This window comes from Chaetura pelagica, unplaced genomic scaffold (genome assembly GCF_000747805.2).
Source record: "Chaetura pelagica isolate M959 unplaced genomic scaffold, ChaPel_1.0 scaffold630, whole genome shotgun sequence".
Lineage (NCBI taxonomy): Eukaryota > Metazoa > Chordata > Aves > Apodiformes > Apodidae > Chaetura > Chaetura pelagica.
The window spans coordinates 683,285-708,659 of record NW_009951855.1 but is presented as its reverse complement, the minus strand read 5'-3'; the positions used below and the strand labels follow the sequence as shown (position 1 = coordinate 708,659).

The following is a 25,375-nucleotide window of genomic DNA, read 5'->3' as shown; positions in this document are numbered from 1 at the left end:
CCTTACTTGCCTACATTTATAAAATAAGAGCAAACTATTATCAGTAATTTGAAAGGCAAACAACAGAGTTCTAGAAAAAAAACCAGCAGGTTTCATCTGCACGGTTTGAGAAGAAACAGTTTTGATTTCTACTCTGGTTCACTCTAGACTTTTCTCCAAGCTGTGTGTCAGGATCAGATCTAAAAAACTCTTCAAAGTTTACTTATCGTAATGCTGAAAACATGAAACCTAAACCTTTTTCATTTGATGCAGAACAATAAATCAGTCCTCAGATTACTGTACTGGGGCTCAAATGTGCTTGAAGAGTTCTGTGAACCTTAGCAAAAACCTCATGGAAATTTAGCTTTTAATGATAGCTGAAGTCCATTAATACTTGGCATGGGTCCACAGATTTGAACATAAGGTTCGCAAAGCTCTGCAAGCACATGCTTTCACTGGTGTTCACTTACCTGCAATAAGCAAGATTAATACATTCCAATGTTCACTCAGTGTCTGAAATTGGTGTGTATTCCACCATGCTAAAATGAAGTGAAAGCAAGGCTACACTGAAAAGTGATAAGAAATAAAGGACAGAAAAAGAAATCAGTCCTACTCTGTCCAAAGTTGCATGTGCCTCCTGAAAGGATAAGTGAAATGGAAAAAATAAATACCTGAGTGATTTAAATATTTAGGTTTCATTTGCTAATCCTGCATTTAGCTTTAAATTTGAGGTGACCTCACTCTGTTTAAGGATAACTATGCTGGATAACACAGCCCTGGGCAGAAACTCTAATGCCTCCAAGTTCTCTACCTGCACTAGTAGGGGAACAAACCTGTATTGTCCCAGTATTTACTTAAAAACCAAATATTTTAATATTTTACTCTCCCTTCTCTTAACTCACTTTGGCTTTATTTATAAAGTTATGCTATTGCAAAACAGTCTTGAAACAGACTTTATTATATTAAAATTAATTTCCCTCAAAATGTCTGCCCTTTTACATGGGAGAAAATTCTGATTAAGTATTTTGAGGGGAGGGGGAAAACTACTTGTAGGGGGGTGGGGAGGGAAAGCACATGCTCTGACAACAGACATATTTTCATCCTTGTACAGCACAATCTCCCACTCTGGTGCTCTCTACAAGCTCTGAGGTTTCCCACGAGAAATACCCCAGCACTGGCCTGTTCCCCAGCACCTCTGCAGGTCCAGGTGCAGCAGCACCAAGCAGCTGTGTGCTGCAAGTTTCTTACTGCCTCATTCTTCTGCTGACCAACCACAATTTCCATGTTGGCACTTCTCCAGACTGCAAGAAAAACTCATCCATGGTTCAAGGTGGGGCGATGTTACTCAGAGAAATCTTCCTTCCCCACAGAGCACAAAACTGTACAGGATACTCGGATTTATTTTTTCCTTTTAGTGACAACAGCAGACATAAGAGGTGTTCAAACTGTAGCACACAAACCATTCTGGAGCAGTAAGGAGTTGCTGCAGGCAGAGCATCAGCTCTCAGTGTTACCTGGATGAGGAGCCCAGGCTTGAGCCCATCCCTGCTGTGCTGTTGGCCAGTGCAGCTGGAGCTGCTGCTCCCCTGGGCACAGCAGCACCAGCCTGAGCCCACAAATGCTGCACTGGGGGCTGGGAGAGGCAAGCAGGAGCTCAGCAGGGAGCTCAGCCACTGCTCCCCACTGTGGCCCTGGGTGCTTCACCCAGACATCAGCTGGGAGAGCATGAGGGGTGACAGCTGTTCCTCACCAGAGCTGGAGGGGGTTGTGATGGGTATGGGGTGAGAGTCCTAGTGTGGGAAAAGAGGCTGCCCAGGAACTGCTGCTTCTGCTGCAGATGTTGGGTCTTGAGCAAAACTGGCATCTGCAAACCCTTGACATGCAGCTCTCCAGCTAAGGACAGAGAATTACTCCTGACAAAGGGAACTGCCAGCCATTGCCCCTTGGGGAGAAGCAAACTAAAAGCTTCCTCACATTTGTGTGAACCAGTATAGCTTTGTAAAAGATTTATTTTCTCCAGGTATGAGCTGGTGTAAAGGCTCTTTTTTCACTACCACCACTTAAATATTCATAGAAAAGGGAAGTAATGGGGAGCTTATTGGGAAGAGATTATAAAAGGAAGATCTGATAGTAGGGGAGAATGGATCCACTGACTGACCTTTAATAAATAACTGCTATGGTCCCAAGAGAGTTAATGAAATTGCAGGCTAATTTAACCACATCCTCTCAACTTGCCCTTCAACAACTGCATGGTCAAGGCAATGTACACAAACAGAGAGGTCAGCATTTGCTACTGACCACAAAAAGCTTCCTCAGTGCAGTACTGCAGACAGACTCTAGTTACCAGACTTGAGCACTGAGTCACAGGCTGTACCCTTCCCTACATGTGTAAGACATTAAGTGTTCATCACAGAAACTTAAATAAATTAAAACATTCCACTGCAAATGACAAAAAGGAAACTTTCAAGTTGTGCAGTTGTTATTCAGAGATATGGAAGCAATAAAGTTAAGGTTCCACATGCAACCTCAGTTCTGTGCTTTGGTCTGCATGTAGTGTGGTTTTTAATTCCATAAACCACTAATAGTTTTGTTGAGCTTTTTCTTTTTTCCTAAAAAGAACAGAATAATACTTTTTATCCACATACAGCCTATAAACTCCCAAGAAAGACAGCTCTACTTTTATTTAAATAATTCAGTCTCCTCTTTGCTAACACATTTTTGTGCACTAAGATCTGTTTCCTGCATTCACACATTTTGATGTTCCAATCACATTTCTCTGCATGGAGCCCCACCAACAATCCTCGCCTCTAAGAATCTAACCAGGGCACAAAGGGCTTCTTCAATGGATGTATCCCTCTGTGTTTCTCAGATAAATTTAAATCCAACTTAATTGTATATGCAGGAGGTCTTTATATGCTTATAATTTTTCATCACTACTCAGTCTTGTTATTCACAAGCTGTTGCAGGTTACTTACAAAATATATGCCGTGCATTTTTCAAGCAAGGGACTTCCATTGACTCTGGCTGGCACACAAGTAGCTACAGAATGGAGAAGCCATCTTGCATGTACATTTAAAGCTGCAATAAGAATATTTGATGCTATATGGAAAACAGTATTAAAATCACATAATTAAAAGCTATATTAAATTCACACAAAAGATAAGTCATTCTTACCAACACAAGAGGGTATATTTACCTCTACTATTGATGTTTTCAACACCAGAGGGCTTATTTGTCCAATATTACTGCCATCACAACAAATTTCTTTTGGTGTTCCTTGTCTTGTGAACAGTCAAGTTAGTGAGATGTTTTCTTATTGAATTATGAGTGATAATTTTAGAAGAAATTCTAGAATATGAACACATCTATCTGCAAACAAGTGACCACTATATTCCACATAGTTTACAAAATGCAGAAAGAAGTGTTTCTTATACAAATATTCAGAACTCCCCTGTATTTTTAGATGTAGATTAATTTGGGATAAAAGCTTAATATTTTAACTGTGTATCCATCTGGGATGCAACACTTCCTTTTATGAGATCAAAGTACAGACGTATTTCATTGAGGAGCAGATCTGCTTTATGCCTCGTGCAGAGGAAACTTCATAAGTTTGTTATATTATAGGGATTACTCTTTATTTATTTCTTTTCCTATATTGCCAAATAAGTCAAGCATTCTGATGCTTTGTCTTTATCTACTACTTGGCTAAGAAAATTCTGAAAGATGCAAATGGGGGTATAGGCATCTATAGACAGGTAACTCGCAGGGAAATGCCATGACTGCTGAAGCAGAGAAGTTGCCAATGGTAAAATCTGAACATAATTCAAAAGCCTCCTACTGCATCTGGTACAGAAAAAAACCATAAGGGTGAAGCTTTTTGTAGAATTAAAAAAAATAATTATTATTATTTAGGCGTTCTTGCACTGTAAGTGGCTGTGAACTCGATCACAAACACAGATTAATACATATGCCAGAAGTTTGGGAATTCCACCCAAAGAAAAAAAAGAAAAAAAAGAGCCCCAGCACAAGGCGGGGGGGGCGCGGGGGGGGGAAAGCCGTCTAGGGATAGCTTGGAAATATTTATAAACAAGTGTAACATTACTGAGGAGGGAAGGAATACTATCAACAACAGGGTCATACTGTAACCTTAATGCAAAAAGATGCAAAATAGCTGGAACGCCAAAGGCTGCGGGGGCCGCGCGGGCGGGGCCGGAACGCGCCGCTCCCGGGACGGGCCGAGGGCGCCACCTGGCGGCGGGACGGGCCGGGCGGGCGGGGGAAGAGCAGTAAAAAAGGTTAACAGGAATGAGTAAAGAGGCGTGATTCCCTGATTATCCGCCCTGTGTTAGCACCTCAGCTTAGAATTTTTCTTTCTTTCGCTCCTGCAAGAAGCAATCGCAGTCTTTAAGAAAATCTTCAGCTCAGCTGTAGGACTGCTAGTGACCTGAGCCGTGAGCAGGCACAGGTTTGGCTACCGCTGACTTCCAGCTATTAGACTATTAACAGAGCACTTCCATACATCATAGACATGTTTGGGGAATTTTTCCAAAATTTACTTAATACTCTTTTATGAGTTGCATATTTTTACTGTGAAAATACTGGAAAGAAGTTCCCCAACTGAGAATTTTGGAAATTCCTCAGGAGAGGAGACAGTGTGTTTGCAGGAACAGATTTTCTGAGAGCCATTCAGACCCCCCGGGGCAACATCACTTTGTCTGCGGAGGAAAAGGCACAGCATGATGGTATTAGGGAGACCTGATGAGCTCTTGATCCAGGTTCCATTTTAATTACGTATTATTAATCAATTTGCAGTTGGAAAATCTAACATTGCCTATGTGTAACTAATTAGGAACTCATGTTTTTCAAATTAAAGAAACATGTAAATGTTTCTTTTGCAACGTGGGGTTGAGCTAAGAATACATGGCACTAGAGCATAAATCTTACTTCACAGTTCAGAAATTGTTCCTCTAGACCAGCAAGTAAATAGGAAACCAAATGTTGTATTATATTCCAAAATCAGTGTGGGATACTACAGACTGAAAAGGCCATTTAAGTAACCTAATCTGCACTGTAGTTGGAGTTCTTATCTTTTTGAAACTGTTCTCTGGTAGTAAAAATAATTTTACTGATCATCCCTGCACACAGGAACCACACAAGCATAAATACATATGAATCGATATTACTGTCTATGACTTAAGCTGGTAATGAAAGCAAATATGACAAACCTGCTATTTCTATCAGCAGTTCAGAACAGCATGCAAGGAAGATTTGAATTGCAAGCACTGTCATACACAAAGCCATTAAACTAATATTTAAACTGTATTTAACAGAACTGAAGTAGTGAATGTTAATCCAAACAGTGACATAATTTAACACATTTAAAAACTAACATAACACGGAAAAAAAGAAAACTTGTGCATGCTGATAATCTACTGCTTTAGTGCTCCACTTACCAAAGTGTCTATATAATTTGGAAGTGATGCTTTTTATTTAAAGCTCAAATTTAAATTTTAAAATTAAATACAATAATACTGTGATTTTTTGAAAGTGTTTGGATTCTGCCAAACACTGACATTCACCAAGTTCAAACAACAGTTTGTGGGGTTTTAACTTTTGGTTAAGAAAGCTCACACTGGCTTAATATGTTTGATAATATGAAAGCTTGAATTGAAATCCCTGGAAAATAACAGATTTTGAAGGGAAGAGGAATGCACCCTTATCCATTTTCTATCATGTCAATAATATAGCTGCTAACTTACAACACAACAAATCAGATTTTGTTGGCCCAACTTGCCAGAATTTGTAAACTTTAAGTACAATCCTCATCTCAGTAACGGCAGTTTAAACAACAGTCAAAAGCACATAGTTGACTGGATTGTCTACTTCTGGCTACTACTTTGTTACCAATATACACGTTACCAATTTTGCATCACTGCAACTCTGGAGTTAGTCAGTCTCCTTTACCTGTCCTTTGAGTCCTTGGAAGCCAACAGCTGTGTGTGCCTTCTTGAAACACCCTCAATACTCAAACTTACATTAGCTTTTTAAAATGTATTTATTTTTCCCACATAGGCCAGCTATACATGCTGGACTGGTCATCAGACCTTCCCTGTAGCCTTTTTGATTAGGACAGGTTGTATGTGCAAGAGCTAAATCCCAGCTGAGCGGCAGCTGCTCAGCGCTCTTTGTGGCCGTGAGGAGCGGGCAGGAGCCCGAGTCACCAACAGCTCTGGGATGCCCCAGCAGCCCGCGCAAAAACAAATGCCATCGCATGCAAAGTAATCCTTGCTGTTTTCCACCTAAACACAGGCAAAGAGATCTGTACAGGCAGGCAGGGGACATCAGTAAATAATTAGGTAATACTGATTATAACAATAAGCAACACTATCACATCAGCAACCACCTTATTTGCCATCAATGACTTGGGGTGGAGGGGAGAGAAGCAGGGGATCATCTGCTGAAAAAGGACAATCAAAGAGAAAGAAAAAAGGTAATTAAAGTGAAACATCTGAACTGTTAAAACCAGCCAATGCCCATCTGCAATCGCCTGTGACACGCACCAGCAGTGAGTGCCCTGCTCTCCAGCAGCGATGGCTTTTGCCAGCTCCAAGGAGCTGAAGGACCGGACCATCCACAGAGACAGCCCTTGGGTGTGTCAATGACCACTTCTGCTGAAGAGGTGGAAACATGGTTTTAGTTAATGCAAGACAGTTCAACGGGTAGAATGTTATGTTAGTGTATCAGTTGTGTATCAATAGACATTCTGGTGGTGTGGCAGTTACAGTTCCGCATGTAGGGTAACAATAATGGAAAACAGAACTTGCCATTATGTATCATTAAAGTATAATCAATTACAGGAATCTGTTAGTGCTTTCCTTTGGAGCATCAATCACAGGGAAACACAATCTACTTAAATGTGCAGATAACAAACGGAAATTATTTTTAAAACAAGGTGATTAGGTTGAAAACATTTTTAAATATAAACTTTAACAGATTTCCTGACGTCATTTTATTAATGCAAAAGTCAAAATAGACAGAAATGCTGGCTTTATATTCCATGAATGGAATATGAACGCTCCTGTTAAATCTGGGCCTGGAGCATGCATTTTCCAGCCAACATCCAAAATTGCATTTGCTGAATTCATCATTATGTATTTGTGTGTATATACAATGATGTCACTGTTTATGGCACTGTAAAGTCCAATTCAAAAAATACAATTTTTATACTTTCCTTATGGAGTTTCTTACACACAGACTGAGGTGCACAACTCACCAAATTCACAAGTTAATGTCAGGGCTCATCTGGAAACAAGAGCTCAGAGGGGTGAGCAGGCTCCTGCCAACCAGGAGCTAAGCAACCACGAGAAAAATGAATGAAATAATCAGGCACATCCTCAGTTTTGCACTGGAGGGCTTCTCACTGCAGAAAAGCTTTAGCAGTCAGAAGTAGAGCTGAACTGCAGTCTGAAGAGAAAGGGCAAGGCAAGAAACAAAGCAGGTTTGTATCCTGTAAATTCTCTCCTACCCCACAGCACCAGCATCGCTCCTGGTTACACAAGCACCGGGGTACGAGCCACCCATGTAGGGCAAAACTGCATCAGCCAAAATGCTTTTGCACTTGACAATAATCCCAGTTCCCACTTCTGCCTTCTCACACACAAAGAGAAAAGAGGAAGATGAGGTGAAAGCCTGTGTTGGGATGGGATGAAGGAAAGGAACAACTCCTGAAACTTTAAGGATGGGAGGAAAAGTAGCTCATCAATGGACAGAAAAAAGCAACCAAGGCTGAAGAGCTTCTACTCCAGCCAGTCCCCAGCAATAGTGAAAAGTACTGTCTTTGGGTTGAACATGCAAAACCTGCTTTACCAGCATTGCAAGGGGTCCCTGCTTAAAGCTACTCTGTCTCCACTTGGCATCAGTCACTGCCTTCTTTCAGCAAAACATCCCAAAATGTTCCCAAAAACGGAAAAAAGTTCCCATGTCATTTCTCCACAAGCCCAGCAGCCTGCGCATGAGAGGAGGCTAATGCTTTGTCCACAAGAGCTTCACACAAACACAGAATATCCATGAAACCTTTCATTAATATCTTTGATTTTGGATGCATGGTAATATTTCTCTGAACACACGCTCCTCATTTCCAAAAACTAACTGAGCACAGAATAAGGTTTCAAGTCCTTTTTTTACATGTAAGTTTAATAGTCCAGAAGTCTTAGCTATATAGATGTTCATTTAAATTTGAAATATGAAACACATAACATGTAACATTAAATTTAACATGTAACATTACATAAAATTATTGTTATTGAAATGTTGCTTTTTGTTTGTTTGTTTAATGAAGCACAAACAAAACACTAGTTTAAACTTGGCCTCTGTTATTTTTCAAGGAACATACCATAATTTTTTCCAGGCTTTCCTGTAGACAAGTGCATCCTCTATTGTTTATTTCATCTATTTATCCACTGCATTTGTTGAAATAACCCTGAATCGAATCTTAGACATGGTCTTTCACCAGGAGGGGCTTTTTAAGCAGGACATCTCCTACAGGGTGAGCCACAATACCAGTGATAAAGATGTGCACACCAAGCAATACATATAAGGCTGAAATACAGAATTTTAACAAAAATACTAAAACATAAATACTAAGCTATACATGCATATAAATATGCAAAATTATTTAATACTATTAGCCATGACAAAAACTGCAATAGTATGTAAAGTACAGCTCAGAAGACTATTTCTACATCTGGCATTTTTACACATCACCATAGAATTGTTGCATTTTTAATTTTAAATTTTTTGTATTAAACATATCTAAAAACCATTAACTGTGGCCCATGACATACAGATCAATCTCTTGTGGTTTGTGCTATTACCTATTATTCGTGGGAAAATAAATGCTTATTTTTCCAAATATTTTTTTAAAAAAACCTGAGATTAAAAATCAACAGTGACTATTTGAGAAGCAGGAATTTTCAACTAACCATTAAACAAATATGCAAGTGTATTTTTATAATAAAACCCACCATAGCTCACTCAATTCAGACAAATCCTGTATGTTATGAATCGACCAACCACATGATTGATGAAATGATGCATGAAAATAGAGGCAGAAGCAAAATAACCTACTTGAACCCAGAAATTTTTAGACAATAATCATTACCAGCTTTAATTACTTCAACACAAAAGCAGGGGCTCCTTCTTTTTCAAGGTAATGAAGCTCAACACACAGACACTACAATTAGAGACAAAGCAGAAGTCTAAAGTTGTATTTTAGGATTGAAATAATGAACTTGGTATTTTAATTTAGTAGCCAGCAGGTATGTGAGATTTAGAAACAAAGAAACAGTACTTGCAAGTAAAATGTTAAGGTAGGAATGCAGCCAGTTTTTACTCAGTATCTTTCTTATAAGCCAAAGGTAAGAAAGTAACTTTTTTCCTACAATGTGCGGTATGTACAATACCCTAGAAATATTTCCACTCTGATCATCTAAGATTTACTCACTTTTATACAACACAAGTCAGAAATGTGACCTCATCTAAAGCTATGAACTGCTTTGTGACTTCTATCTTGCCTTTCTCATATATATTCATTAAATCTTTATCTAGAATACTGTTATTTCCATTTAAAATTATTATTGTATAGCAGAAAAGCTGCTCTCACAAAAATGAATAAACCTAGATTACTTCCACTCCTTTCAATAATTTGCCTATTCCTAAACACTAGGTTGGAAGAATATATGGCCCTTAATTTAATCTCATCACCAGGCACCTCAAAAAAAAAAAAAAAAAAAAAAAGAGAAAAGATGGCCTGCCATTTATTTTTCCCATTTATAGTTTATTAAACCTAGAGATAATAGAAAAAAGGTGGAAAAAAAACAGAGAATGTCTGGGCTGTGGTATCAGATATCACTGCTTATTACTGGCTATCTGCCTAGTAATCATAAATCCATAGGGTAATATACTAAAATCTTTTGCTTTTCAGGTAGGTGTGAGCCAAAAAGAAAAAAAAGAAAAAAAAAAAGAAAAAAAAAGAGTTTAATTTTCTCTGAAGAGCAGAAAACAGCAAGCACAGCACAACTGGGTACCAGGATGCATAAATATTCCTGATTACAAACCCTTTCACATGAAGCAAAAAGGAAGAGTTTGAAGCTAACAGTGTGTACATCATGCAAAAGTTATCTCTCTCCCACAAGATAGATATCACATAGACTATGAATGAACTGCTCCAATAAATTATATTACTCCTCAGAGGAGTAAGGAGAGCAATGTTATAAACAGTGACTTCAGAAAAGTGAGAACAATAGGACATTGAATTTTGCAAGACTGAATTAAGGATCTTTTTTCCCTAGAGAAGAGCTCAGTATCATTATCCAATGAGCCTTATAAATAAAAACATTAACTCCAGCACTGCCTGCTTCTCTGAGCACCTTATAGCATCTTGTCTAGATATGTAATACCTACAAGTACATACAGAACTGAATAGATGTTTAAAATAAATTATTTACAACATACTTCCCAGCTAGTTTAGAGGTGTGTGGTTCTGGCATAATGCAGGTCTCAAACACAGCTTTAATGATGGACTGTGCTGGGCATCTTTGTCATAGAAGTCTTAACAAATCAGAAAACAACAATCTCTGTACCTAATATCCTGCTTGTGCTGATACCTGCTGAATATCCATGGGTGAAGGACAGCTAAGCCAGAGCAGTATTTTCTAAATGAATCTTGATAGGATCAAAATCCTCAGAACTGTCACCTTCCTTCAGCATTGCTTAATGCAAGGAGGGTAGTTTTGTTAAGCCATTCTCCAAGTCTGACAGGACTAAAGAAGCATACAGGTAAATCTGACTCCCACATGTGAAACTGCTGGGTGCTGAGGGCAAGGCTGCTGCTAGCCAGGTAGAAGGAACAGGGCTGAGTTCAAGCCACTGCTTAGCTGACCTTTCTGCAGAAAAAAAAAAAAAAGGAATAGCTAATTAGAATGCATTTCCAGAAGGTTTGTTGCTGGGGCTTTTTTAGTTCTGCTGCCTCTGAACTCCCTGCCCAGACCACCTGGCATGCAGAAGGTGCTCATCTTCCCAAGCAACAGTCTGCCTGGAAACACAGGGAAAGCTACCAGCTTTTCAATTACAAACGGTGGTGTGCATGGATCATATGCTACTTTGACTGTATAGCTTTGGCAGAAGCTATTGTGTTTTGGGCGTTTCTGGAAGGAATGTCAGACATTTTGAAAGAGGGAATTAATTTGAATCCTCACATGAAGTTCTTGCAAGTTTACACTAACTCCCAGCTTGGCATGACAACTTTTAATCTCCCTTTAAGCCTACAGCACTAGGTATTGTTATTGATATTCTGCTACAAGTTCATGTAATAACATTTTGTCTTTTTTTTTTTTTTTTTTTTTTTTTTTTTTTCCCCTGGAAAGGGAACATACCTATTTTAATGTGAATGGCTCCTTCTGGTACATCATTACCCCTTTATCTGAACAATACCAGCTTATTCCTCTATCAGTTCTATTGGAATAAGTTGAAGAATAGCCTTGCAAAACAAATAAAAGAAGAAATTCCATGTAGCAAAGACTGATTTGTATAACTTCTTTAATGAGAACTTCTGTTTTACTTACAACCTTAGTCTGGGAATTTATGTAAATATGCAAGAATCTCCACTATTCTTCCTCTCAAACATGTCTCTAATTATAAGATGTTTATGAAGAGCATAACAAAACAAGCTGGAAATACTTAATGATTTGTGCATGGGAAAGGAAAAACTGTATAGATGTATTATATGCATGTAAATACTTTCTGTTCCATCTTGTTATTGCTGTTAGACCTGACCTGAGAGTCATCCTACTTTTGGAAAATACATTTCTTTTTTGCAGAATTGTGCCAGAGAGGAAAAGCCTTATGCTGCAATTCCTCTGAATCAAGCAGAACAGGAACTCAGATTAGGGCCTCTGAGATGCAAACCAACTGCCCCATCCATCAGGTTTTTCTGAGCCAAGTGTCTCACAGACTCTTCTGCTGCAGTTGTTTCACATTATATAAATAATTTAACATTCACTAGAGAGGCAACTTGAACAGGCTCCTCATATCCTGAGAGCCCCACCTAATTGACTATGAGTTGCTCCAAAGCAGAGGTTTCTTTTGCTCAAAAAACAACCACTTTGGGGTATCTCAATGTTTAATTGGAGAATTTGAAATTCTGAAAACACTCATGGGATGAGAAAGCTATTTCCTTCTCATTCCAGATAGCAAACCAACATAACAAAGGGACAAATAAATGTAAAAGGAAAAATCTCAAGAACACAAAATTATCTGATCAGTCATATAGCTCTTCAGCAATTCTAGGTTCCAGATTACCATTATTATTTGCAGCACATGCCATCAGCCAAAAAGCACCACAACCACATTTGATGGGTAGAAATTAGTCTATAGCATGTTCTGCAGTGCACACCTCACTCACTGCAGATAGCCATTGCTATCATGAGAGAGAGAGGCAGGAAGAAATCCAGAACTGTCTGAAAACTATTTTTGGTAGCTCTTTAATGAGTCTAACCTGTTAAGGGTATGAAAAGGATGAGTCCTGTAACTGCAGTCAGAATCTCCAGAACTCCATGCCAAACTTTCTCAGAAGAGAAGCATGTTATTTGCAATAGTAAATTCCAACCGCAGTTGTTGATTACTTTGCTGTCGAGCCCCATATAGACAGAGCAGCCATTGAACCAACAGGAGAGAACCACTTTTTTGATGGCTCCCTTATATCGGGCAGGATGTCACCAAAAATCCAAATATTTACAGCAGAGAAAATACAGATTTGTTGAAAAAAACATCTCCTGCATCTCTGCTTCTAAGACAGAGTATCTCTGTATTTCTGTGCTTAGCTGACAAACTCCTTGTGAACAGAAGGAATGAACACACACAAAAAATAGTTCTAGTAGTTTACATTTGATTTGTTTGCAGTAAGAGAATTTATGATGCTCATAGAAAGATAGAAACATGGAAAGGAAAAAAAGTAATTAAAGTTACTTTTAATTCTTAAAAAAAAAATAATTTCCCTCAATCCTAAAAAAAAAAAAATATCTACAACAATCCAAAGTGAAAACACTAATGAACTTTCACCTTCAATATTGGAAAATTAACTAAAATATCATTCACCATTTGGGTTTTGGTTTGTTGTTGTTGTTTGGTTGGTTTTTTCCCCTGGCTTCACAAAACCATTTTCTCTTTTTTCTGTTCACTTGCCAAAGAGGCAGAAAACAGATAATAACATGGAGACTAAAATAGCCCAAAAGGTGCATGGCCCCTCTTTCTCTGTACACTCTCTTTTTGATACTTAATCCTTGCAATGTATGCAGAGCAAAAGTGATGTGGAAGTTTTCATCTGAAGGTTCCTTACATGTGCATTAATTCCAGAGAATTCTTGACCAGTAACATCTAAATTCACTGATGTCTCAATAGTTCCGTATTTCAGTTTTTCTCTTCCCAACCTCAACAAATAAATAGGGAGGAGTAGACAAGTTAAAGTGCTCTCCTCTGAAAGGGCTTATCCTTAGAGCTAAAAAAACTGGAAATCAATTTGTTGCAGTTCTGGTATTAGAGTAGTTGAGAAAACCTGTGTTTGAGCTCACAAAAATCAATAGCAATAATACTGAACTAAGAACTGGAAAGCTGAAGCTTTTTGTTTTTCTTGAAGGAAAAAAAAATGTATAAAATTATTTTCTGAAAGAAAAAGATTACAAAAGAAAAACTAAAACCAAATAAAGACTAACAGATGCTCAGGGTCATGAAAAGCTAATAGTTTAGATTGCTGCTAGTTGAGGATTTTCTCATACTGCCTTCTCAGAAGCTCTAGGTAAACTGTCCATATCCCATCCAAACCTATAGCTGAGAGCACTTTGGTCTGCAAAATATTTCAAAGAAAGTCTAAATAGGAATTTAGGCTGTCAGAGCTCATATGGTGTTTCCAGGCTTAGAGTTTAAGAAAGACTGATTTCTGATTTAGAAAGCAAGCAGCTTGGATAAATAATCTATGAAGCACAGTAAAGTTCAGATGTCCCCCTGCTATTTTAAATGCACTAGTCAAGAAAGTCCTTTCAATCTTTGATTCCATGTGCTTGAAGTCCAACAGACTTCCTTTTCCACTATGGATGTTCAGGACACTTCAAGAGTGGATTTCAGTCTTGTGGATGTTCTTCTAAGAGCCAGAAAAATATTTATACCAATAGACTGCAAATCAAGTTATCATGTGCCTCATTCAAAATTAGTGAGATAATAAATATTAAAAAATTCTGAAATACTGAACATTAAAATACTGCACATGTTATAATAGTTTAATAAGACTATTCTCAGTTATCTTTTGCCCTTGTATTTTCCAGTAACTTTTATCAATATAATTACCATCTATTAGATTACATTTTAATTAAACACACATAAGCATTCAGCAATTCATCATTATAAATTTTTGCATGGTATCATTATGCAATACAAACATTCAGGTTGTTTTGTTTTGGTTTTAAGTACCAGCGATTAAAGTTATGCTTTTATGTCTATATTTAAGATCTATATCTAGCAGCTGAATCTCAAAATTACAAACCAGGTAGCCCTCCTTGAAAGACAACAATAAACTAGTCATATTACCTGCTACGGGATTAGTCCCAGAAGCTGCAGTTTATGAAGGGGACTAATTCTGTTCCCCAGTCCTCTTTTGCTGTTTCTGCTTTCTCCTAAACCTTTGAAGTCTCACCTTTTGTAGACTTTAAAAATATATATTTAATGATTTTTGAAAGTACATCATTCACTTGTGTAAACCACTGCAAAAATCCTTAAACAACTGTTTGTGTCCAAGAGTAAGGATGAGATTTTCAAGGACACAAGGTACAATTAGGAGTTAACAGCCAGCAAAATCTGGCAGACAGGTACCTAACTGTGGTATAGCTTTGAAAACCTCTTCATTAAGACTCAACCATATGTTATAAACCATGAAAAGCAGCCTTACACCATTATTCTTTCTTTATCCCACTAAATTAACTTCAAGAGTATTCTTAAAAAGAAACTAATCCATTCCTAAAAAGTATTTGATTAATCCTCTTCTAGTCTTGAGACATAAAACTGAAATAAGGTCAGCCATCTTCAAGTATTAGCACTTGAACTTATCCTGTCTTACACAGAAAGTGAAACTACAAGGCAAGAAGAAAACATGTAGTAATGCAGGTGACATTAAGGTGACACCAGCCTTGATTGTGTTAAAATAAAAATAAGCTTGCTTTTTTATTATCACATTGCATACACACACAGAGAAAACTCATCTGGAATATAAGGCAAGTGGAGTAATGAACTTAATTAACACAGAATATAAAAGAAAGACCCTGCAAATGTGTAGATATAATGAAATTGTTCAGCAAATGAACCAGTAGTCATAATGAAATTTTGTGTTATTTCCTCCTGCCATTAAGGCCAGAAGTAATAAAACTGAGTAGGAAAAAAGTATCATAAATCTTTATTGATCTTAAAATTAATTAAAAAATAATAATCATTGTAAGAAACCAAGTGCAAGTTACTTTTACTGTTCCACTAAGAAGTCCAGCATCAGTTCCACTGCTGAGCATCCACCTCTTAAGTTTATTGAATGCAACCCTATAATAGTGTTGCAATATTTGTATCCTCTTACCCTCTTCTCTGTTCAGATGGTAAGAATACTCTCTTCATTTCTACCCCAAGAGCTCAGGTACCATCACATAAATGGCCCAATATTGTAGAGGACTTACGTGCCAGGACAGCCCACACGGCTGTAGTTTGTGTGCTCTACCACCTCGCTAGGAACTGCATAGGAGAAGCCCAAATACTACAGGGAAATCTTTAAAGTCAGCTCTGACCATTTCTTAGTTTGGCCATTACTCAAACTTGCAATATATACTGCTGATGAGTCAAACATCAGATCACTCATTTTGATTTATTTCTTTCAATTCATGGAGAATTTTATTTATGTTTATAACTTCCGGGGTTTTGTTGGCAGTGCCAATAGATTCAGTCCAGGGATAAATGAGTGCTTAGACCATTATATAGCATTACAGTATATTGATCAGAATACCTATAGAATAACTAAGGCTGAAAATAATACTGTTACTAAGATAAATGCTCAGAAGGAATCAGGTCCAGTCTAACCAAATAATATATTTTCAGCATTGCTGAAGAGAGTATCAGCAAACTAAAACCTCGAGTTTTCCAGTTATTTTTTTTAAACTAATGGGCTTTTCACAGCAAATAACAATATAAATATTATTTTATTTTGCCCTAATATAATTTTTTTTTGTACTGACACAATATTTCTATACTGTCCTCAAGACATCGAAGGTGATGCTGGACCAATAAAAAGCACAAAAGCAATGTGCTTTCTGAATGTACAGAATATCTGAGTGCAAAGAGCACAGATCGGAGATGTGTCACATGCCACTAATTCAAAGCATTTAATCCTGCCTTCCACACGTCAGTGGAGGCAACACAAACGCCAAAAAATTCCTCTTTGATAGCAGAATTGTATACACTGTACATTATATAAGCCTTCTGTCCCTCTCCACTTGTACGCTATCAAATCAGTCTGGCTATTATTCTATATTGAGCAGATGGTATGATGAGATTTTTTGATAAAGAACAACAATCACCCAGGGCAGGGTTGCAAAGGGGTCGCTGAAACCAAGATTAACAATTGATTAGCTTTAATGGACCGTGACAGTAATAAACAACAGAGCTCTACACAAAGATTTGATTGTCCTGTTAATGCTGCTGACACAAATGGCTTTTAAGTGGCTTCCTGAAAGTGTTAATATCTTCAAAGCCTCAGCAAATGAAGGACTTAGTCAAAGTGAGAACTGTCCTGCGGTGAAGAAGCACTTACTGCAGACCTCTAAAAAAAAAAAACAACTTCTATAAAGTGTTTCTGATTTACTCAGACAACGGCTACTATTTGTCCAAGTTAAAAAAACAACAACAACCACCACCAAACAAAAGCAGCACACCTCTGCAAGGCTGGAATGTAACGGAACTCTACAGTATTTGAATACAGAAGCCATCATTCACTGAATGCAACAATAGTATGAATTACCACTTTCGATGCACTCATTTTATCCTTACTGCTTCACAAGCTCACAGATCTCAGTACCCCAGCCTTATTAACTCCATTTTTCATGTTTAGCTCTGAAAAGTTTACTCTTTTTTTTTCTTTCTGCACAGAAATTAGGAATTTGCATCATATTTTCATTAAAGTGTTTTGTGATTACTGGAGGTAACCATGGTAAAATCTGAAAACAGAACTTGCATATCTATGTATTTCTCAGATACATGCATGGGAAAAAGTCTAGGGAAAAAAAATCTTTTTCCCTTAATGCTTAAGTTCAACATTTAAATGGACGTATGGCAAATATTCACAGAAGGTTTTAAAATTAAATCTACATACAGAACAGAACCCCACTTAACATGGCATTCAAGAATCCAAGGATATGGGAATTCATTAAAGGTAAGGAGGTATTTACTCACTTAACTATTGAGTAACACTTTCTATAAAACTGTTTTAGCTTAGATAACTTGGTTTTTAAAATAACCTGTTTTTTTATTTTGTATCTTACTTAAGCCAAGGGGTTTTTTAAACATTTTTAACTGTGAGGTGCCACAGTGCTTCTCTCTCCCGTGTTATTCCTAAAGGCAACATTTTGAGACAATAATGGCATAGTTCTAAGGGCTTTTAGGTAAAAGAGAAAAGAGTGTCTGCTCTAGAGTCAGATCCAAATACAAACCATTTGCACAAATCAAGGTCATACTAATCCCATCCCTGAGGGTCCCACCCCATCTGCAAATTCAACTCTCTACAGAACAATTCCTTGCCAGTACATTGCAATGATGAAACATGCTGCTAATTATTGTGTTTAAAAATCTTGACCTAAGCAGACACGCAGGGAATTCAAATGAAATCTCTAAAAGAGTAAAATCCACCTGCTTGGTCTCCCGACACTAAAACACTAAATGTGTAACCTGTCAAAATACTGAGCTGACCTTCATTAATTCCATTTTCTGTAATCAGTACCTTCTATTACTCACATGCTTGGCTTTCTGCAGCAGTTCTTGAAGTAAGCTATTGTATAAACCATTACAGTATATTCTGATTATAAATAATAAAGAGAATAATTAACAATTACCTGTAGGTCAGCATCAAACTCATGTTTCAGGTAAGCATCTTCTGCAGCTTCAACAAGACGCTGGGGGAAAAAAAAGGGAAAAAAAATGATGTATTTTTAAAATAAATAAAAAATATCTTTAAATCCAAGTGTTTCTTCCAGTATAACAACAGGAATTGTTTGAGAATTGCATAGTTCATTGTCACCACAGGATATGAAACTCCATAGAATAGAAATAAATCAGGGTTTTTAAACTCTTAGCATCCAGGATTGGTGGTACAAAACTCTTGAAGCAGCTCAATTACTAGGAAATAAAAACAAAACCAGGTCAGCTTTTCCTGTGCTCAGGCTCCTATTCTGATACAGAGTTTTGAAAGAAAATTAAGTTTTGCTTTCACACTATACCTTATTTTGTACCTAGGAGCCCTTTAAAAATCTTTCTTAAAGCAGGAGGTATTTCCTAATAACACACTTGATTGCAAGCAATGGAAATAAGAAGGAAATTCTAAATAACACATCAAATATAAAAGATTACACAAATAGAGATTAGATTTGTTTAATTAGCAGACGTGAAGCATTGTGCATATTGCCCTAACACAATGCATAATGACAAGAAGACCTTTCTGCTTTTACAGAAGTGATCTTTACTGAATGAACTGTTTCCCACCCAAGACAAGTCAAACCAGAACTGAACTGAAAAATGCAGCAGCTCAGCTTCCTACACACACCACATGGGTAAAGGACCCAACACCTACAGTGCAACAGGCTGTGGGAGGGGAAGCCAGGAAAAAATAAAACAGTGAATTGCTCGTAGTGCTCCTGTCTGTATGAACAGTAGTAGAAATGGACCTTGTGGTTTGAGAGGTTATCAAACATTAATGTGATCCACAAGTTCATTTGCTTTTAGAATTTCAAGAGGGAAGTAACACACACTATTCTGAGGGGGAGGCCTCGCAGCAGCTGAAATGGGTTCTTAAACATCTGAATGGTCTCACAAGTTCAGCATGTCAGTGACCTGCTGAGGGTATTTGACAAATCAAGCCCTCCTTTTTTAAGTATGAAGAAGTCATTTTATGTAAAATAACTACTATAATTAAATGCAGTTCTGCAGGTGGATACTCCTTTATATTGAAACAATTGGCGCATTACCACTCTGTGCACATCTGATACCAAAGATCATGACTCTGATGAGTCTGAAGGGAAAAGAGAAATCAGGGTCAAAAAAATTCTTTGTGCAGGAATGAATGCAGGGAAAAAAGAAAGGTTTTTCCTTCTGTGCTGAAATATTTACTTACTCATCAGAAGAAAAATTATTACAGTATTTCATGAGATACTAGTGCCTAGATATTAGTACCTAGTGGGCTAGAAAATAATTCACAGCTTCTTATATAGTTTGTATTGATCCCAATGTCTTTCAATTACATTTTTGCCTCGGTGAAATAAATTTAAACTAAGATTTATCCCTCCCATGTAAGAAATAGCTAGAGAAGCATAAGAAGGGTAATAGCAGAAACTCTGATAAAGGAGGCCAGCTCAGAAATAAGAAGTACTGATGGACACTTTATTGGTTTATTCATTAAGATTTTAGTTGTTACATTTGTTCATCTAAAAAAAAAAAAAAAAGTTCCATAAGTTTAAGCAACATACTTTACAGGAAACAGAACAAGAAAAAAAACAACAATCTGCATACATGTATTTTTCCCTGAAGACATGGGCACAAACAATCACGTGCTTCACCCTCACAAATAAACAAACAAACAAATTAAATTTTTGGTACAGTGGATGTAAACAACACAACTATATGCTGCATTTTCTATGTAACAGTGCTTAACCACAGTTTGCTCTAAACATCTCAACACTATTATGAAGGATACTATGAGAAATCTGGGAGAGCTACAGAAAAGGTAAGCTAGTAATAAGCCTAAATCCACAAAAAACACATACCAGTAGATACACAAAGATTATATATGAATGAAGAAATTATCTATAAATGCTTGGAAGTTTTGGGTTTGTTTAGTTGATTGGTTGCTTTTTTGGGGTGTTTTTTCTGTTTGTTGTTTTTTTTTTGGGGGGGGGAGGGGGTTGGGGTTTTGGTTGGTTGGTTTTTGTTTTGGTTTTTGTTGTCTTGGCTGTCGTTTTTTTAAAAAAAAGTCTCCAAAGGCATGAAGCATGATGGAATAAATTCCTCAACACTCTGGAGGCAAAAGTATAAAAACCACATGTAAGACTGCAATATTCCCATACTGAGGCCAGAAATCCCTTTTAAAATATTTTAATGACTGAATAGTTATCTAGCAATGATTCCCAACATCATCATGATTAGCAATTGTAACTTAATAGTTTATAATGACACTCTTAAGACAAATGCCAATATTTTCACTTGAGTAAACATGTTCTAAAATAATTGATGTAGCAAGTAGACAATTACTAAGTTGTGATTATCCTGAAGGGAATTGTGAATGATGAACACTGAGTGAGCACTGTTAGAGTGACACCTTCTAAGGGTCTATATTTAAGGAGCATTTAGTTCTACACATGGAAGGTGTTTTCATGCACAGCCAAGCCAAGGGCAGCATTTAGTCTTTAGAAAAAGTACAATTGTCACATTCTATAGCACAGTTCAACTGAGGTTTCCCCAGTTAAGGAATCCTTGTCACTTTCCCAATACTTGTAAATATGAGAAAGATTAAGTGATTTAGCCAGCATATCAGAATGCCACATGGATAAAAACAGGCCATGCATTAGGAGATGGCACATGCACATGAAAAAAAACCCAAAACGGTCACCAAAATATTATATCAATGTGTGTTATTTTTAGTAGTACTAGTATATAATGTAGAGCAGCCTGAGAGAAGAAAAATCTTTTTCCTCACAAAAAAATCACCAAGCTACCTCTGAAGAGTGTAATATTCTTGACAAATGATATTTTAGTTTTAGTGAACTGATAGTCCCTGACAAATTCTCATTCAAATCAGGTTGTTATAGAGATTGCAGAGGAAAGGTGAATGAAACAGAATGGCTGAGAGAAAAATAGGATTCAACTGAAAGGGGAAAAGGAACAGATGGGCAGAAAGGTGAAAATAAATGAAGAAAGCAATTTCTTTCATGCTTTGTAGCAAGTTTTCTTATGCATTACCAAGTAAAAACCAGCAATATTCAGCATATGAAAGAACTTACAACTACCAAGAGTGACCCTTCTTCAGGTTAAATACTCAGTGCAATTTTAATAACCTCACTATTAATTTGAACATCTAATTTCCAATGAACATTTACAGTAATTAAGCTGTGAACATGTAAAAAAAAATTCCTAAAGTGCAGCCAGATAACTATTTAAAACATAGTTCAGCAGTCTAGTATATTCCTGGGAGATAAACCAAAACTTGTGTTTCAATCAGAGCAATTTTCTTCACTGGCTTCTTCGTGAGAAGCCTACACTGTGTGGTGGGAGCAGTCAGAGATTGCCACACTTGAAAAACATTACCCAGGTACCTTCCTATGCCTTCCCCATTTCGGGGTTAATTTCAGAAGTGAAAAAGGAATTCCCTCTCCAGGGAAGCAGCAAGGCTGCAGGTGCTTTGAAAACTCCTGAAAAGATTGGGCTGTTTTGGGAAAGAACAGGATTTATTAGCATGAAGTGATATTAGGTACTCTCCTGGCATGGGTGATAATTCTGTCCCAAGTTGTCCTCATTTCCATCAGGCTTCTGGGTTTTTCTTCTTTCACAGGTCATTTACTGGAGAAGATAGAGAAGCCAACAGAGAGTATCTGATGTAGTTCATCAGCGTCCCTATGACTTCCTGTGCTTGAGAAAAGCACCAAGCACCGACATGCTCACGGCCCTCTTGGCCTCCCTGCTTTACTGCAAGTAGCTTTGCACTTTTTGCTGTAACCAAAGGGGTATCAGAGACTGATACTGATGTTGGAGAAATATTTGCTACCATCAGAAAAACAAGAGTTTTACAGGCCGGTGACAACAGACTTGCAATTTGGCTGGTTTTATCCTTGAGAGGGGGGGTGGGAAGGGGGAGATGTGGGAAGTGGCCCAGCAGCACATTTTATTTTCCACTCTGTTCCCCTCAGCTACAAGGTATTTTTTTAGGAAATTCTATCACTAAAACTGCTGTGGATAAGATGCACTAAAAATTATTTAGTTGATTTTATCTTGCTATTTGAGTTCCTACTGCTTGTAGCTCAAGACATATCAATCTTGCAACTAATGCCACACAAAAATAACTGCTCTGACTACTACCAAATTCTACTGCAACAACTCACTGGACTATGCTCAACCACAGTTAGTGCTGCATCAAAACAGAATCAAAGCACAAACTATAAATAAAAGATAAAAATAAATTAAAAGCCTAGCAATTATTGTAAATAACTTCAATTATCCACTTATATTCATTCAAGATTGGCAGATTTTCAGGTTGATTGTTTTTAGAGTGCTAGCTTGTTTTTTGAAGCAACAACGAATTCAGCTTGGCAAGAGCTGGACAAACAGAAATGAAACTGCAAATGGATTAAAGTATATGAAACTTGCACATTGTATAACAGCAGCTAAGGCAATCCTGGAGTTATTAGATTCATTTCTAACTTAACTAGTTCAACATTAAATTTAGTTATGGCATCTGAAGATTGCCATGGCATGAAAGGAAGACTGCAGATGAAGAAGGTAACACATTTGTCTTGTACCGAGTTCTGCTGGGCTCAAGGCTGTTCAAAGCCAATATATCAGATACAAAATATGCAGATTATCAAATCTCCTACCATGTTGTTTTGTCTACCACAGAGCAGAAAGGAATGATGTGCTAAAAAAGTTTTTATTCTATACTTTTAATTCCATATGTCCCAGCCATCAAGGAATCAGTTCAACTGCAGACACAACTTAGAGCTTCTTCAGAGCTATTTAAAATGTGATTTGTCTGCCTATGATACAGCAGGAACCAGCTCCGTCAGGCACCTCTCCTATCAGGATCAAGATGAAGGTTCTTCAGCTCCTTGTCCCCTTCTAAAACAGCTCATGGAATACTGATAAGAACTTTGGAGCATTTTCTTCACTCTTTTTTTCATTAGATGCTTAATTTCATATGAATGAAGTTCAGGGATGCCATGCTGTATGTGCAACATGAATGAGCTGAAGAGTAATGGAAATATTCCCATGCTCTCTCAATCAGGGAAAGGAATTTTGAAGTTACATGTCCCAACAAGACCTGGGACTAATTGAGATTTTTCTGTTCTCTTTACATTTAGAAACATAAAGTGAAACCAACTGTCTTTGGTCTGTTCCCTCTCAGCTGTTTTTTTCACCTCTCCACTAAGGCTCAATTTCCCAAGCTAATTAAAATTCAGCTTCCAATTTGTGGTCCAGTTCAACAAAATCAGCTATGATACTCTCCCCTTTCAGTTTCCAACCAGATTACTATCACACAGCAACAGCAAAAAAACACCCCTCAAGATTTATTACTCAAAACAAAGGTCAGTTCCAGAGTTTGCAGTGACTTATTTCAGTTGCCTACCCCAGCACTTAATCACAAGACATTGAGACTTGTATTTGCTTTCAGACCAAACCATGAAAATAGCAGGTATTACTCTTTCTCAAGTGAAGTCAGACTGGTTTTTTACTTCCCACAGGTTCAGGTTTTCAGTTGCCAATAGACTAAATTAAAGGGAAATTAAGGAAAAACAAAACTAAAACCAACAAGAAAAAACCCAAACAAAGAAAACCCACAAACCCAAACCCCTGTTATGTACTAAAACTCTCCCAACTCCCCATTGCAAGTGGAATTCTCTAAGCTAGATATTGAGGCAAGTAGAGTATTATTGTGAAGATGTGATAAGGAGGTACTTCATGATGTAAGGGGGAAGTGTTTTTTCAATACACAGAACCAGTTTATAGAAGGGATACAATGAAGAAATTGTAGCAAACATTCTATCTCTCACAATAATTGATCTGAGAATTTAAATTAATCAGTATTAATATTGTTATATTTCTATAATTTTATAGCAAAAACTTGACACTAAAAAGTTTAAACACTATCATGGATGTAAAGCCAAACTAAGCCAGGAAATGCCAGAATTAAGTTCCCTCTAACTTAATCCCCAGTATTATAGCATCATTTTTTCCATATGATTTTCCTTGGTTAGAACACTTTAAAATACCAATGTCTTTGCAGTCCTCACTAACAGAGTGAACTTGGCATTCATTTTGAGATGTAACAGTAATGAATTTTGCAAGCATTCACCTGACTTAGAAATCTAGTGTTAAACTCAGATTACACAGGTTACTTGGGCCCACTTCAGTGCTGCAATGTGCCAAATTCTGCCTTCAAATATAACCAGTTTAGTTCTGTTCCTTTCTTATCTCACCACAGCCCTGTAACTACTCCCATTTCTTTCCTATCCCCCTCTCCGTATTCTGAGCTCATGAAGCTCATATTGCATGCCACAAACTCCAAGGCTAAGATGTTTCTCTCCACCTCTTCTCTAGCACCTACTTATTATTCTTCCTCCTCCTTCATCAGCCTTGGCTCTCACACTGCCAAGCACTTTCACAACCACTCTTTTCCAGGCTGCTACCAATACCTCAGCCCTCATTCTGCCAACCTGTATTTCCTATTTGCCCTGTTCCATGTACAATCTCATTGACCCCACCTAGAAAATCTTGTATCATTTATACTTCTAGATCCCAAAACAGTCCAATCCTGTACCCTTTTATATCTCCTTAAACCCTCTTATTTTTCTCCTTATACCAGTACCTTTCCTCAGCCTCTCCTAAACCCACCAACAGACTCCCTTAGCTGCTAACCTTTCCATTTTCCAGAGCCCTAACAGGAACACACAGAGATCAAACAAGGAATCTTTCTCCTGTGTCTAGAGGGTAAATGTGCCTCAGGAGAGAAGGACTTTATCTCCTGTGCCTGCTGCTGGCTAAAGCCACAAGAGATTCATGGCACAATTGCAGGAAACTCTCATTCAACCTTGTACTGAAAAATCAGCATGCAAAGAATTTTCAAAGATCTCACAGATAGTTTTGCTCCAATACGTTTCTAAGGGCCAAATGCCTCAATGTGCAGTTTCCAAACGTTAACGTGATCCAGCTGGAACAGATTTTCCAAGAAAACCTGTCAAGGCCACATCCCTGCCAATTTCTAGAGCTGGTTCCCAAGCACAGGAGTGTTATAGTCTTAATGAAAAGAACATCAGTAAAGAGTAAATTCCCTCCCCCTCCCCCCCCCTCC

General features: G+C 37.6%; 1 protein-coding gene across 1 annotated transcript in view; it reads right to left on the bottom strand.

Annotated features, from left to right (window-relative positions):
* Window positions 1-25,375, bottom strand: part of CACNA2D3 (calcium channel, voltage-dependent, alpha 2/delta subunit 3) — a 366,879-nt gene that overhangs the window by 238,022 nt on the left and 103,482 nt on the right. Inside the window, exon 4 of the mRNA XM_009993350.1 lies at window positions 18,162-18,221. Within this exon, the coding sequence (XP_009991652.1) occupies window positions 18,162-18,221 (60 nt within the window). The remainder of the gene's footprint in view (window positions 1-18,161; window positions 18,222-25,375) is intronic.